At 49.2% G+C, this 14,019-nt stretch overlaps 1 protein-coding gene across 3 annotated transcripts in view; it reads left to right on the forward strand.

Moving 5' to 3' along the window:
• Positions 1-74: 74 nt before the first annotated feature.
• The window catches only part of P3H1 (prolyl 3-hydroxylase 1), a 20,775-nt gene continuing 6,830 nt past the window's right edge, over positions 75-14,019 (forward strand). The window contains exons 1-9 of one of the 3 annotated variants that reach the window (XM_049617360.1): positions 75-603; positions 3,521-3,673; positions 5,493-5,682; positions 5,906-6,037; positions 7,305-7,444; positions 12,260-12,319; positions 12,994-13,083; positions 13,381-13,433; positions 13,608-13,729. In XM_049617360.1, coding sequence (XP_049473317.1) covers positions 139-603; positions 3,521-3,673; positions 5,493-5,682; positions 5,906-6,037; positions 7,305-7,444; positions 12,260-12,319; positions 12,994-13,083; positions 13,381-13,433; positions 13,608-13,729 — 1,405 coding nt within the window. In that variant the 5' untranslated portion in view covers positions 75-138. The remainder of the gene's footprint in view (positions 604-3,520; positions 3,674-5,492; positions 5,683-5,905; positions 6,038-7,304; positions 7,445-12,259; positions 12,320-12,993; positions 13,084-13,380; positions 13,434-13,607; positions 13,730-14,019) is intronic. The other 2 variants (XM_049617358.1, XM_049617359.1) reach the window with 2 other exon arrangements.

A 14,019-nucleotide genomic window follows, 5' to 3' on the forward strand; every position in this document is an offset into this window, starting at 1 on the left:
CGCCGCCGGGCTTGGGAGGCGGGGCTCCACTCAGGGAAGGGGCGGGGAGGGGAGGGACGTGGTGGGCGGGGCTCCTCGGGGGTGGGACTCCGGCCTCCGTGGCGGGTGGCAGGCTGTCCCGTTAGGTCTGAGGCGGCAATGGCTGCACGCGCTGTGAGGCTGCTGACCACACTGCTGGCGATTGCCGCCGCTGCCTCCCGGGCCGAGGTCGAGTCCGAGACGGGATGGGACATGCCTGCGCCTGATCTGCTCTTCGCGGAGGGGACCGCGGCCTACGCGCGCGGGGACTGGGCTGGGGTGGTCCTGAGCATGGAGCGGGCGCTTCGCTCGAGGGCCGCCCTGCGCGCCCTTCGCCTGCGCTGCCGCACCCGGTGTGCCGCCGACCTCCCGTGGGAGCTGGACCCCGACTCGTCCCCGAGCCTGGCGCAGGCCTCGGGCGCCGCCGCCCTGCACGACCTGCGCTTCTTTGGGGGCCTGCTGCGTCGTGCCGCCTGCTTGCGCCGCTGCCTCGGCCCGCCGGCCGCCCACTCGCTCAGCGAGGAGCTGGAGTTGGAGTTCCGCAAGCGGAGCCCTTACAACTACCTGCAGGTCGCCTACTTCAAGGTGCAGACCTGTCCGGCCCTGGGCGGCAGGGATCCTTCTGGGCGTGGTTGCAGATGACCCGGGCGAACCTGGGGGGGCCGGGGAAGTATCCGCGGAGAGGGAAGGTGGCCTCCTGGCCGGGGAGCTCTCCTCGGACCCAGGGAGAAGAGGGACCCTGCCGGAAGACCTGCTACGCCAGGTTCACATAGGCAGATGGTAACCCCAAAGGTCCAGCGTGGGGTTAAGGCACGACCAAGCAAACCTTGGCCTTGTATCCTCCGGGAGGCCTCCTAGAGGGAACTAAAGCGGCAGCTTGGGTCTCTCATCCGGATTTCATTGTAAGTGTCCGAGTGAAGCTAGGACCTTTCTACAATATCTTCCTTCCGGTTCGTTGTTCAGTGATGCTTTTCCTGCCACACGATTCCTGCAGCTCTCTTTCAGGACGTGAGTTTGCCACGTCGCCAGTAGGGGCTGTCTAGCCACTAAGGCTGTGGGGGGACCCTCTGGCTGTTGTCAGGTTTTCAAAGAAAATGAGTATTTTTAGGAATTCCAGAGTGGCTTAAGACCAAGTGTATACATGGATTTGGAGCGTCCCTGGCTTGCGTGGTGGTGGTGATGGTAGCCAGCACATTGTTCCACACACTATTTTAAGAACTTTGTGTTTATTGATTTATTTGCCCAGATCTTGTCAATATCCTGTAAGGTAGGTGCTATTATTAGACCCATTTTATTGGGGGGAAATAAAGGAGGAGCTGTGCTGCATATTTATTATATCCATAGTTTCACAGACCTTCAATTCCACCTAAAGAGAGACTTAAGAGAACTGTGGAGACCAGACTTCCACCTCTCCACAAGCATTTTGCTTACACAATTCTGTTCCCTTCCTCCTTGTTACTTGGGAAAGTACTGTATTTGAAACCAGAATAAGTGGGTCATGTCTTTGGTCGTGTCACTTAACAGCACTTTCTAAAATTCTTTGACAAATGTTTCCTGAATACCTACTACATTCCAGTTCTCCTACAGGTCATTAAAATGCTTAACTTTACATTGTTTTGTTTCGTATCGCTTCCCTATTAAGAATCACTATAGAAGAGGCTAAAAAAGGTATGTACATAGGGCTGTGGGAGCACAAAGGAGGGAGAACCTAGCTTTGTCTCAGAGAAACCAGGGAGACTGAAAGAAGAGTTGACAATTGAGGTCAGTCCTAAATCTCACTAGAGGAGAGGAAGAATGGCCATTCCAGGTAAAGTGAGGCCAGACTCAGAAGAGAATTCTGCAGGCTTCAGGAGCCAGTGTCAGGTTTTAGAATGCTATTTCTGGAAGGTGGAATAAGCCTTGGGAGAAGGAGAAAGAGGTGGCGGGGCGAACCATTAGGAGATGAGTGTGGGTTGTCCACACGAGAGAAGGAAATTAGGTGCCTTGGTGCTTAGTAAAGTAGGACTGGGGGTGGAGAGAGAAGAGAGAACGAGAAAATGCACGAGCAATGTAGAAAGATAACAGTGGGAGAATAAATCCATGAAGGGGACAAGCGTGGGAGAATTTCTAATTGTACAATTAACAAAACAAGTACAGAGATGGCGACCATTGACCCTAGGTTACCTAGCTATTTTAGGGTCAGAGCCAGGGCCAACTCCTTATCTAATGTGCATTTACTAGTTCTGATGGTAAGAGGAAAAGGAAAAAATTTTTAGGATATTGATCATACCAGCTAACATTTATTGAGCACTTCGTATGTGCCCAGCTCCATGTATTAGAAGCTGCGTGTATATCACCTTGTGTAACATTCTCAACAACCCTGTGAGTTAGTGAGTGCTATCTGCAGATGACAGATTAGGGAACTGAATTTAGAGAGTAAACTTTAAGTGACTTATCTAAAGCCCCAGCAAGTGACTAATTAAACCTAGCTTTGTCACAGATCTGTCTGACACTTAAGCCCATGTTAATCATTAGATCATCAGTGATTTATTTTAGCTTCTACATAGGAAACTGTGTAACACCGATATGCTTGAGTCCATTGCTATGGGCATTATTGTGGCATGTAGCACAATTTTTTCTCCTCAGGTTTCAATATAACCACTTGTTTTAGCCTCATGAGCCCCAGGCTTTGAGTCAGAAGATGCCATGTCTGGATTTTGTATAAGACCTTAGGATTTTTCAGTCACTCATCTTTTCCTTGAATGTGTCAAAAACACTTGATTATATTTTATGCAAAAAAAAGAAAAGTATCTTCTAGGGAAATCCTTAGACACGGCGTCGTTGTTAACTGTTCTTTCTCCTCTACTACTAAATCTTGAAGCGTTACACATTTTTCAGCTCAGTTGCCACATCTGAATCTTGAGAATATATTATTTGGGCAGTCAATCTTCCATAGCATTCCCCCCACAATATGACCTTTGTTTAAAAATAGAATGTTTAGCGGTGCCTGGGTGTCTCAGTCGGTTAAGTGTCTGACTTCAGCCCAGGTCATGATCTCGCAGTTCATGGGTTCAGGCCCCGTGTTGGGCTCTGTGCTGACAGCTCAGAGCCTGGAGCCTGCTTTAGATTCTGTGTCTCCCTCTCTCTCTGCCTCTCCCCTGCTTGTTCTCTGTCTCTATCTCTCAAAAATAAGTAAACATTAAACAATATATAGACATTTAAAAAATTAAAAAATAAATAAAAATAGAATGTTTACACTATTGAAGGTTTCACCTCCAATGATTTGGGGAACTGCTACGCCTGATTTGAGAAAGGCTAATTCTGCCCAGGGCCCTGTGCTCCTAATTTCTGGTATGTAGTTCCTGTAATAGGTGTGTTTTCTGCGGCTGGCAAGGTCTAGAGCATACCGTTTGAGTGGATGGCTCAGGAAGGCTGGGATTTCCTGTTTACCGTGGACTGTGCATTTGGACACAAACCTTCAGGGCTTGGATGTGAGGCTTATGTTCTTGTGCTTTATTCTTAGATAAACAAGCTGGAGAAAGCAGTAGCAGCTGCACATACCTTCTTCGTGGGCAATCCTGAACACATGGAGATGCGGCAGAATCTGGACTATTACCAAACCATGTCTGGGGTGAAGGAGGCTGACTTCAAGGATCTTGAGGCCAAACCCCATATGGTGAAAAAAACTTTGTCCCTTTCTCTCTCTCTATTTTTATTATTTTTAATTTTTTTTAAATGTTTGTTTACTTTTGAGAGACAGAGCATGAACGGGGGAGGGGCAGAGAGAGAGGGGGGGAGACACAGAATCCGAAGCAGGCTCCAGGCTCCAAGCTGTCAGCACAGAGCCCGACGCGGGGCTCAAACCCATGAACCGTGAGATCATGACCGGAGCTGAAGTCGGATGCTTAACTGACGGAGAGCCACCGAGGCACCCCCCTCTCTCTTTTTTTATTAAAGTGACTTTTACTAGGCTTGTTTTCTGATTACAGAAGTAGTAAATGTTCATTGTACAACACTAGAAAAATGCAGGTAAGTACAAAGGAGAAAGTAATCATCTATAATACTGCCATCTTAACAAAACCAGTAGTAGTTCAGGGCACCTGGGTGGCTCAGTCGACTAAGCGTCCGACTTTGGCTCAGGTCATGATCTCACAGCTCATGGGTTTGATACCCGTGTCTGGCTCTGTGCTGACAGCTGGGAGCCTGGAGCCTGCTTTGGATTCTGTGTCTCCATTTCTCTCTGCCCGTCCTTGCTCACACTCTGTCTCTCTCTCTCTCTCTCTCTCTCTCTCTCTGTCTCAAAAATAAATAAACATTAAAAAAAGAAAAGAAAACCAGTAGTTCATATTTTAGCCTATTTTTAAAGTCTTCTGTATCTTAATTTTTTTTAATGTTTATTTATTTATTTTGAAAGAGAAAGAGGGCACAAGTCAGAGAAGGACAGAAAGAGAGTGTGAAGCAGGCTTCATACTGTCAGTACAGAGCCAGATCCAGGACTTGATCCCACAACCCATGAGATCAGGACCTGAGCCAAAACCCAGAGTTGGATGCTTAACCAACTCGGCCCCCAGGCACCTCCACTATATCTTAATTTTTTAACCTAATTTGGTATCATGTTGTATATGTATTTTTCAAAATCCTTTTTGAACTAACACTATATCATGAGGCTTCTCTCGTGGCTTCAGATTTTCTTTGAAAATACAATTTTTAATGGTTGCATGATAGTCCATTTTTTGCAAAATTGTATTAATCTACTGTGTAGGTTTTTGCTTTCACTACAATAAGTGGTGCAGTGTTCCTTGATGATCTTATTCTATTTGTTTAGCAGAAATCCATGTCCCACAAGAGATATTATCTGTGATGCTAATAGCATTTTGTAAAGAGCTTATGTTCTCTCAAGTTTTAATAGTTTAGAAATAGAGATATTAGAAACAAACAATACCAAAATGACTTTAAAAGTAAATTGTGTACATCAAATATGTTATACAACTACACACAGTTTGTGTGTGTGTGTGTGTGTGTGTGTGTGTGTCTTAGTGACTCTGTGGCAAATGAAAATTGCTGTACACGAGAATGGGAGCTATGTGTCACAGATAGCAAAACCCATGCTACAGTCATCTGCAGCCCACATCACCCCTTATGCTGGAAAGGTCGCTACCATCGGCACAGACCTCATTCTAGCATCTAAGAGTTCTTTTTCATTAAATCTTTATTTTGAACACTATTATCCCTATAGAAAAGTACAAGAAAATTGCAACGAACTCCCGTGTATCTTTTATCGAGATTGAGTTAAATGCTTTTGAGTGTCCAGAGAAACCTGTGAAGGCCATTTGCGAAAGGCCTCCACTGGGTAGCAGCCACCGTTTTGCGTCCCTAACCCGAGGCAGGCCATGAGGACGCAGGTGCAGGTGGCCAGGGGTGGGGGTGGGGGTGGGGGGGACGAGGGCCGGGGGCTGGGTGCGGCCCGCAGTTGAGTCCCCCCTTCCTCCCAGTAGCACGAGTTCCGGCTGGGAGTGCGGCTCTACTCGGAGGAGCAGCAGCACGAAGCCGTGGCTCACCTGGAGGCGGCGCTGCGCGAGTACTCGGTGGCGGACGCGGAGTGCCGCGCGCTCTGCGAGGGGCCGTACGACTATGACGGCTACAACTACCTGGAGTACAACGCGGACCTCTTCCAGGCCATCGCAGGTGCGCGGCCGCGGGCCTGCCCTCGCCTGCCGCCCGGGGGCTCCCTGCCGCCCGGGGGCTCCCGGGGCCACGGGTTGACGATGCGCACGCGGCGTCTTCCGCCTCAATCCCCGCCGTCTGAGGATGGGCCTGAAAGTTCCCTCCGCTTGAACGTGTTCATCTTCACCAGAATTTGAATCCTGAAGGTCGACCTGATGGTTACTACCCCTCTGATTCCTTTCAGATCATTACATCCAGGTCCTCAGCTGTAAGCAGAACTGCGTCACGGAGCTGGCTTCCCACCCAAGCCGAGAGAAGCCCTTTGAAGACTTCCTCCCATCACATTATAATTATCTGCAGTTTGCCTACTATAACAGTAAGACCGACTTTCTTCCTTCTCTGCTGCTTTTCAGTAGAATGCCCAAAGCAAGGTAGGCAGGGACGATGGCCCCTGTGCTGCTTCAACATGTTTGACTTCTCACTGTGACTCTGGGAGGCACCCAGCCAGGTGACCCCTGGGTGCTTTGTGACAAGGGACTGGCCCCAGGAGCCGAGGCCAGCAACCGGCAAAGCTGGGAGAGGACCTAGGACCTCTCTCCTCCCTTCTATAACATTTATAACCTGATTTCCCATCTGAATTAAGATAGAGCAAAGGCAAGGGTATATACTACCATTACTGCCATTTAAACCAGTCCACAGGACATTTTCCAGCCCTTCTCCCTAGGACAGTGCTGATGCTCTGGGCAGGGGACTGCCAGTATCCAAACAAGCAGCAATGAGCAGATCCTTCCTGAGTTCCTTCTGTGTGCTAAGCATCACCACACGCTCAAGAGTATAAAGTGTTTATTTATTTTTCTTTTTTTTTAGAAGATAGGCATCTAGTGTTTTGTTTTGTTTTTTAATTTTATTTATTTTAAGAAATCTCTACGGGCTTGAACGCACGACCCTGAGATCAAGAGTCGCATGCTCTTCTGACTGAGCCAGCCAGGCGGCCCGAGTATAAAATGTTTATTAGTTGAGTTGGGGAGACCAACACATGTGCGTGAGAACTGTCCTGTCAGAGAGGCAATCTGCTATTGGTCTGTCCCCATCTTCTGAAAATCTGTAGGGAAAAGAAGGTAGGAAGATGGGAATGTTCGTGAAATTGGTCTCATGTGAGGGTAGTGTTTAAATTACTTATGAAATGTTAAAGATGTGGGCATTCAACATTAGGCAGGCCTGAGGGGCAGCTCAGGTCATGATCTCACAGCTCATGAGTTCAAGCCCCGTGTCAGGCTCTGTGCTGAAGCTCAGGGCCTGGAGCCTACTTCAAATTCTGTGTCTCCCTCTCTTTCTGCTCCCCACCCTCATTCATGCTCTCTCTCTCTCTCTCTCTCAAAAATAAATAAAACGTTAAAAAAAATTTTTTAAACATTAGGCAGGCCTGAGGATGTTGAGCATCTTAAATCAATTCTATATTCTGTATTTATGTAACTTCTGTTCTTATTCTAGAATTTCCCCCTCAGATCAAGCAGCTGTGTTAGGTAGCAGGGCCATCTTGTGTGTCATCACCGCCTCGAGCTGCACTGAGACTCGGCATCAGTGGTTCCTGGTACCCAGGATTAGACCCTTTCTTCCCAGCCGTCTCTTTTTTTGCTCTGCAGTTGGGAATTATACACAGGCTATTGAATGTGCCAAGACCTACCTCCTCTTCTTCCCCGACGATGAGGTGATGAACCAGAATCTGGCCTACTACACAGCCATGCTTGGAGAAGAACCAGCCAGATCCATTGACCCCCGTGAGGTGAGAGATTGCCTTAGTTCTGGCAGCTGCGAGCCGAACCCAGACCAGAGGGCAGAAGGGGGGCGGGGTGCGGTCTGGCACTGCTTGGACAGGGAACAGCCTCTCTCAGTGCGATCGGGGCCCCGAAGTCTGTTGTCTGAGTCGTAAAAGAAAAACAGAATTGCAGTGCGGGCACCCCTTTTCCCCTTTCTTGGCACCTCTGCTTTGAGACTTGATACTGTTTGGCCAACATCTATCGTTTTTTTACTTCAAGCTAAACTCTTTTTTCACTCACCTATTTTCTTGCCTCCGTTTCCTCCCTGTCCCTTCTTTCTGCCATTGTGTGAGCTGAGCTCTCCCTCTCTCAGCACTATGCCTGACTCCCTCCCAAGCAGACCCAGTGACCAAAGTGAAACTCTCTGACATGTTCAGTGGTCATTTCTAGGTGGTGGATTATTTCTAGGTGGTGGAATATGGGTGATGTTTGTATCTTGCCCATTTATATTTTCTAAATTCCCTTCAGCGAATGGTATTATTTTTGCACTTAGAAACATAGGAAGTTCTCTGTTTTTTGTTTTTGTTTTGTTTTTTTTTTAACATTTATTTATTTTTGAGACAGAGAGAGACAGAGCATGAACAGGGGAGGGGCAGAGAGAGAGGGAGACACAGAATCTGAAACAGGTTCCAGGCTCTGAGCTGTCAGCACAGAGCCCGACGCGGGGCTCGAACTCACGGACCGTGAGATCATGACCTGAGCCAAAGTCGGCCGCTTAACCGACTGAGCCACCCAGGCGCCCCGAAAGTTCTGTTTTTAAACTTAGTGAAATGTGATACTATGATCCTTGATATTTTCACATACGCCTTGCACACACCCTGGACCCTCTTCCTGAGCCCAGAACGGTGAGTTGGATTTGAAGTCACTAGTCTGGGCTCAAGCACCTGCTCCTCTAGTTACTAGCTGTATAAACTTCTGCATGTCATGTGGGACCTCAGGCACATGGCATGGCCCCTCTGAGTCTCGGGTTTTCCTTCCATAGAATAGGATTGTGGTTCTTACTCTTTCTTTAACACAAGATGGGCATGAGGGTCAAATGACATACTGAGTATAAATGCACTTTGTAAGCCAACAGGCACAAATATCTCCCAAGTGTTTTGTGGACAGGTAGCATCACGAGGGCCTTACCGATGGTATATGACACAAGCAGCCAGTGGCCGGTTTCCTCACCTCTTACCTCAGCCATCTCTTGAAATAGGGGGTGGCCTGTCACTGCAGGAGCGATCCCTGGTTTCAGAACAGGAGAATGAGTGAGACTTAGGATGGCGAGCCTGTCGCCTGTGTCCTGCTGGCTCCTCTCAAAAAAAACCTGTCTATATACTGTGTAAAAGTAACTTTGGACCAGTTTTTCAAACAGATGCCAAAAGCTACTGTTACTCTAGAGGTAACCCATTTGCCTATGCACCAAATCTCTGGGACAAATGTAGGGGGTGCAAAAGCAACCACACTCCCGCGCCGCTGGCGGGACTGTCGGTGGGACTGTTCATTTAACTGGCGATTCTACCGCCAGAGATTTGGCCCGCAGCAGAGTTGCCCCGGTATGCAGAGGTAAACGGGCACAGATATGCATCAGAACCTTGCCACTGAAAGCAACCAACTGAACCACGCTAAATGCCGTCAGTTTGGGAACTGTGTACGTAAATGGCAGTATATCTGTTCAATGGTATACAAGACACCTGTTTTATTGCATGAGCAGATTACTGTGCACCACTGTGAAATTGTCTCCATGAGACTGTTTTAGGTAAGGAAAACAAAAGAGATCTGTAGTTATATTCTATCCTATTTGTGTTTTTTAAAACACATAGGTATTTTTTCAATTGTATACTTTTTAGACAGATTGATGAGAAATTGTTCGTCAAATTACCCCCAAGGAATGGGCCTACAGGTCCTGGGTAGGGAGAGAGACCAAAATGTTTGTATTTATGGCTGTTGGCACTTTGTGGATTTCTTAGCTACACATGCGGGATTTTTTTAATATTTATTTTGATGGGGCGCCTGGGTGGCTCAGTTGGTTGAGTGTCCAACTTTGGCTCAGGTCATGCTCTCACAGTTCATGGGTTTGAGCCCCACGTCGGGCTCTGTGCTGACAGCTCGGAGACTGCTTCGGATTCTGTGCTTCCCTCTCTCTCTGCCCCTCCCCTGCTCACACTGTATCTCTCTCTCAAAATAAATACACATTAAAAAAAATTTTTTTAATATTTATTTATTTTGAGACAGAGAGAGAGAGGAAAGGCAGGGAGAGAGAATCCCAAGCAGTCTCCACACTGTCAGCACAGAGCCCACCATGGGGCTCAGTCCCATGAACTGTGAGATCATAACCTGAGCTGGAGTCACTATAATGTATTACTTTCGTGTCTTTTTGAATGCCATCTAAAATTTTTTAATGTTTATTTTTGAGAGAGAGAGCACGAGCAGGGGAGGGGCAGAGAGAGAGGGAGACACAGAATCTGAAGCAGGGTCCAGACTCTGAGCTGTCAGCACAAAGCCTGACGCGGGGCTCGAACCCACAAGCCGTGAGATCATGACCTGAGCTGAAGTCAGACACTTAACCGACTGAGCCACCCAAGTGCCCCTTGAATGCCATCTAAAGCACAACCTTAGGGCACTGATGATACTGAAAGGTATTTAATCCAAAATTTACAGAATACCTAGTAAATCTAATAGTGGATACGTATGCAAGCTGTAGTGGAATCATGGAAGAGAAATGATCGACTGGGCCGCCTGGGTGCCTCAGTCCGTTGAGCATCCGATTCTTGATTTTGGCTCAAGTCATGATCCCAGAGTCATGGCATCGAGACCTGCATTGGGCTTCATGCAGAGTGTGGACCCTGCTTCAAATTTTCCCTCTCTCTCTCTCTCCCTCTCCCCTTCTCCCCTGATGATGTGCCCTCTCTCGCTCTCTCAAATTGAAAAAAAAAAGGAAATAATCGACTGACAAGTCATGGAAGGCTTCACAAGAGGAAGTGCCGTTGACATTTGGTTTTAAAAGCCTTCAGCAGGTGAATGAGGCAAGGAAGGGCCTTTTAGATGAAGAACAGCATGGGCAGACAACCTGGACGATTGTCCCACATAAATGGAAGATGATACTGGGGAGTTACAGACAACGAGGCCTGGGAGGGTCAGATTTTGAAGGGTCTTGAGTGCCTTCCCAGGACCTTGGCCTCTATTCCATAAGGCAGACAGTGGTGGGTGCGCGAAGGGATTTAAACAGTAGCCCGACCAGCTGACACGGTGCAAGGCTCAGAACAGGAAGGAGCTAGAAGCAGGAGACCAGTACAGGGCTACGGTGGCAAGGCAGAGGGGGGCTGGCGGTGGCTGGAGGAAGGAACTGTCTAGATGAAATAGGAGGCAGCGATGGCAGAATGGTTCACTTCTCCATCTTCCCATCTAATTAGAACCAAACTTCCGGCTTTGGAGACACATGAGTGGTGCCGCCTACCTAACTCAGGTACATACAGGTGGAGCAGGGCACTTTCCTCACAGGTCTGCCCTGTCTGTACTCCAGCCCCAGGTAGCTAAATTCTCCCCTGTTCACCAGGAGAAGGAGGCAGAGAATGAGGCAGTAGCCAACTTCCCATTGTGGCTGTTGCGGAGCTTACTGTTGAAAATAACCACTCTTCCGATGTGTGTGGCATTTAGTCTGAAAAATTCTTCCACAGCTTTTGTTTCATTTGATTCTCATATGGTGAGGTAGGGCCACCAGCTTGCCCTGAAGGAAAAAAAGCAAGGTTCTTCCTTCCTGGCTCTGGAATCCCGAGTCTCTAATAGAAATAACCCTTCTCGGGGCGCCTGGGTGGCTCAGTCGGTTAAGCGGCCGACTTCGGCTCAGGTCATGATCTCCCGGTCCGTGAGTTCGAGCCCCGCGTCGGGCTCTGTGCTGACAGCTCAGAGCCTGGAGCCTGTTTCAGATTCTGTGTCTCCCTCTCTCTGACCCTCCCCTGTTCATGCTCTGTCTCTCCCTGTCTCAAAAATAAATAAAACGTTAAAAAAATTAAAAAAAAAAAAGAAAAGAAAAGAAATAACCCTTCCTTTGCTATCCCCTCTCCTGTGGAGACCCGACCTTGTAGTTGTCCTCTTTGGCCACTAGGTGGGGACCGTCTCATTTGAGAGGGTGCTGCTTCAGGTGCCTTTGTCTTGTTCAGTTAGGACCCTTTTCCCTCCACTTTATAGTCATATTAGTGAGTTTGGAGCAGAGGGAGAAAATAAACCACTTTTAACTAGAACTTTCCTTTATGGAAAGAAGGTAACTAGGATTTGCTGAGCCCTGTCCCAGGCCACGCACTGTGCTATGTGGTTCACACCCATCATCTCATTTAATCACCGCAGCAGCCCTGGTAGGGGGCGCTATTCTCCCATATTACAGATGAGAATATTCTGGCTCCAGGAGATGGGCTGACTCGCACAGTGGCCTGTGGCTGGTGGTGGTGACCCGGTTCTGGCCCTTTGTTACCCCAGGGCTGGCACAGTTTCTGTCTCATAGCTGATATTCCACAAATCATTGCCGAGTGAATAAACATAGGAGTGGGATTTGCTTCCTAGGAGCCTCATAGAGCTGTGGGAGAGGGTTAAATGGGAGAACGCACCTAGCTGGGTGTCTAGAACTTGGTGAACCACTTAAACTCCTTAGGAGAAAATTTCCATCTCCCCGTTGGGTAAATATGATAGATGATGTAGAACTCATTGATGTCTTGTTAACACTTTCCTTACTCCCCTCATCTTTTCTTTCAATTGATGGTGTCTTCTTTTTCTTTTTTTTTTTTTCCTCCTTCTGCTGCTTGGAGGCTAGCAGGGCACCTAGGGAGAGATGTGTCCCCGGAAGGTACTTAGTTTCTCTGCCCTGGGTAAGCCCTCTCTGTGAGCATGTGTGGGGAGGGCCGGAAGGCCAGACCCTGCTGTTGTAGCTGCAGCCGTGGGACTCCGGGAGGGATCCGGTCTGCTCAGAGTCTGAGAGGAGCCAGGGGCCTAACCAAAATCACATGGGCTTCAGGATTGGGAAGACCTGGGTCTGAATGTCGGTCCCTGCCCCATTTCCTATAGTGTTACCTTAAACAAGTCACATATCCCCTCTGCTCCTCAGCGTCTTTGTCTCTAAAATGAATACTGTCAACTTCAAAGGTGGCTGTAAAGGTTAAGTGATAACACATGGGTCACGGAGCACCGAGGTCTCCTGCCTCAGCATTGAACCCCTATGGAAGTCCAGAAAGAACTCTCCTTCTTTGAGGAATATTTCCCCATCTCCTGAGAATCATCAGATTTCCTGTCTCGGAGATTAATGGGGGGAGGCAGGGGGTCTTATGCCACCCTCAGAGGCGTTGCTTGTGCCAGGCCAGAGGAACCCGGAGCACAGAGGTGCTGGAGAACAGACACACTAGTACTAGTGGGAGTGGGAGAGGAGTCTCGGGTCACACAGGGAGCAACAGCGCAGAATGTGGGGTTGGACCCCCCCCCTCCCCACCCCTGCTGCAGAGCTGACAGGACTGAGTTCCAGGGCCTTCCTTCCACTCCTTTTCCTCAGAGTGCCCGGGAGTACCGACAGCGCAGCCTGCTGGAGAAAGAACTGCTCTTCTTCGCTTACGATGTTTTCGGAATTCCCTTTGTTGACCCGGTGAGCCAGGATGCAGGAGCTGGGGGTGAGGGGGCTAGCTGTGTGACTCTGGGCAAAAACCATCAGGGGCCTGAGCCAGACATGGGATCTGTGAAACCTGTGGACGAGAGGCAGAGGAAGACAAAGGGGAGTTCTGGGCAGCCAGGGGTGACTCCGGCTCCCACACCTCACTTTACCTCCTGAGAGGAGGCAGGCGATGAGGCGGGTCCTCCCGTAGGCCCTAATCTACGCATGGAGACCTTGGAGGATGATGCAGGTCGCTCTACAGTGTTGATCTTTCTCCTGTTCTGCTTTTAGGATTCATGGACTCCAGAAGAGGTGATTCCCAAAAGATTGCAAGAGAAACAAAAGTGAGGCCCCTGAAGAAACTGCATGGCTGGACCGGCCTGATGAGGCACTCGAGGCTTCCTGAGCCCAGGCAGATGTGAACTCCTGGCAGGGGGGTGGGCTGGTCCAGGCTGGGAGGCTGGGGTGGGAGCCAGGGTGGCCCCAGAACACAGTGCTCAGGGTGGCCGTGCTCACAGGTCCGAAAGGGAAACAGCCGTCCGCATCTCCCAGGAGATCGGAAACCTCATGAAGGAGATTGAGACCCTGGTGGAGGAGAAGACCAAGGAGTCGCTGGATGTGAGCAGGCTGACCCGGGAAGGTGAGAGGTCAGAGCCTGGGGGTCTGCGGCTGTCATGTACGCAGCAAGCTGGTGTCCTTGCGCTAGCTGACCAGCCCCAGGACCTGTGCCAGGCTTAGCCTCGCCTGGTGCCCTTTTTAACTCACCAGGACTTCCACCCAGAAGGGGCACTGACAATTGGTCTTTGGTTAAGAGATAGGATTCCTGTTGTCACTGCAACGCTGGTTCAGCTCACTGCAGTCAGTGTTTACAGCACAGACCTCATCCTGTCCGCCCCCCCCCCCCCCCCCCCCCCCCCCCCCCCCCCCCCC

The sequence above is a fragment of the Panthera uncia genome (assembly GCF_023721935.1).
Source record: "Panthera uncia isolate 11264 chromosome C1 unlocalized genomic scaffold, Puncia_PCG_1.0 HiC_scaffold_4, whole genome shotgun sequence".
In the NCBI taxonomy this organism is placed as follows: Eukaryota; Metazoa; Chordata; class Mammalia; order Carnivora; family Felidae; genus Panthera; species Panthera uncia.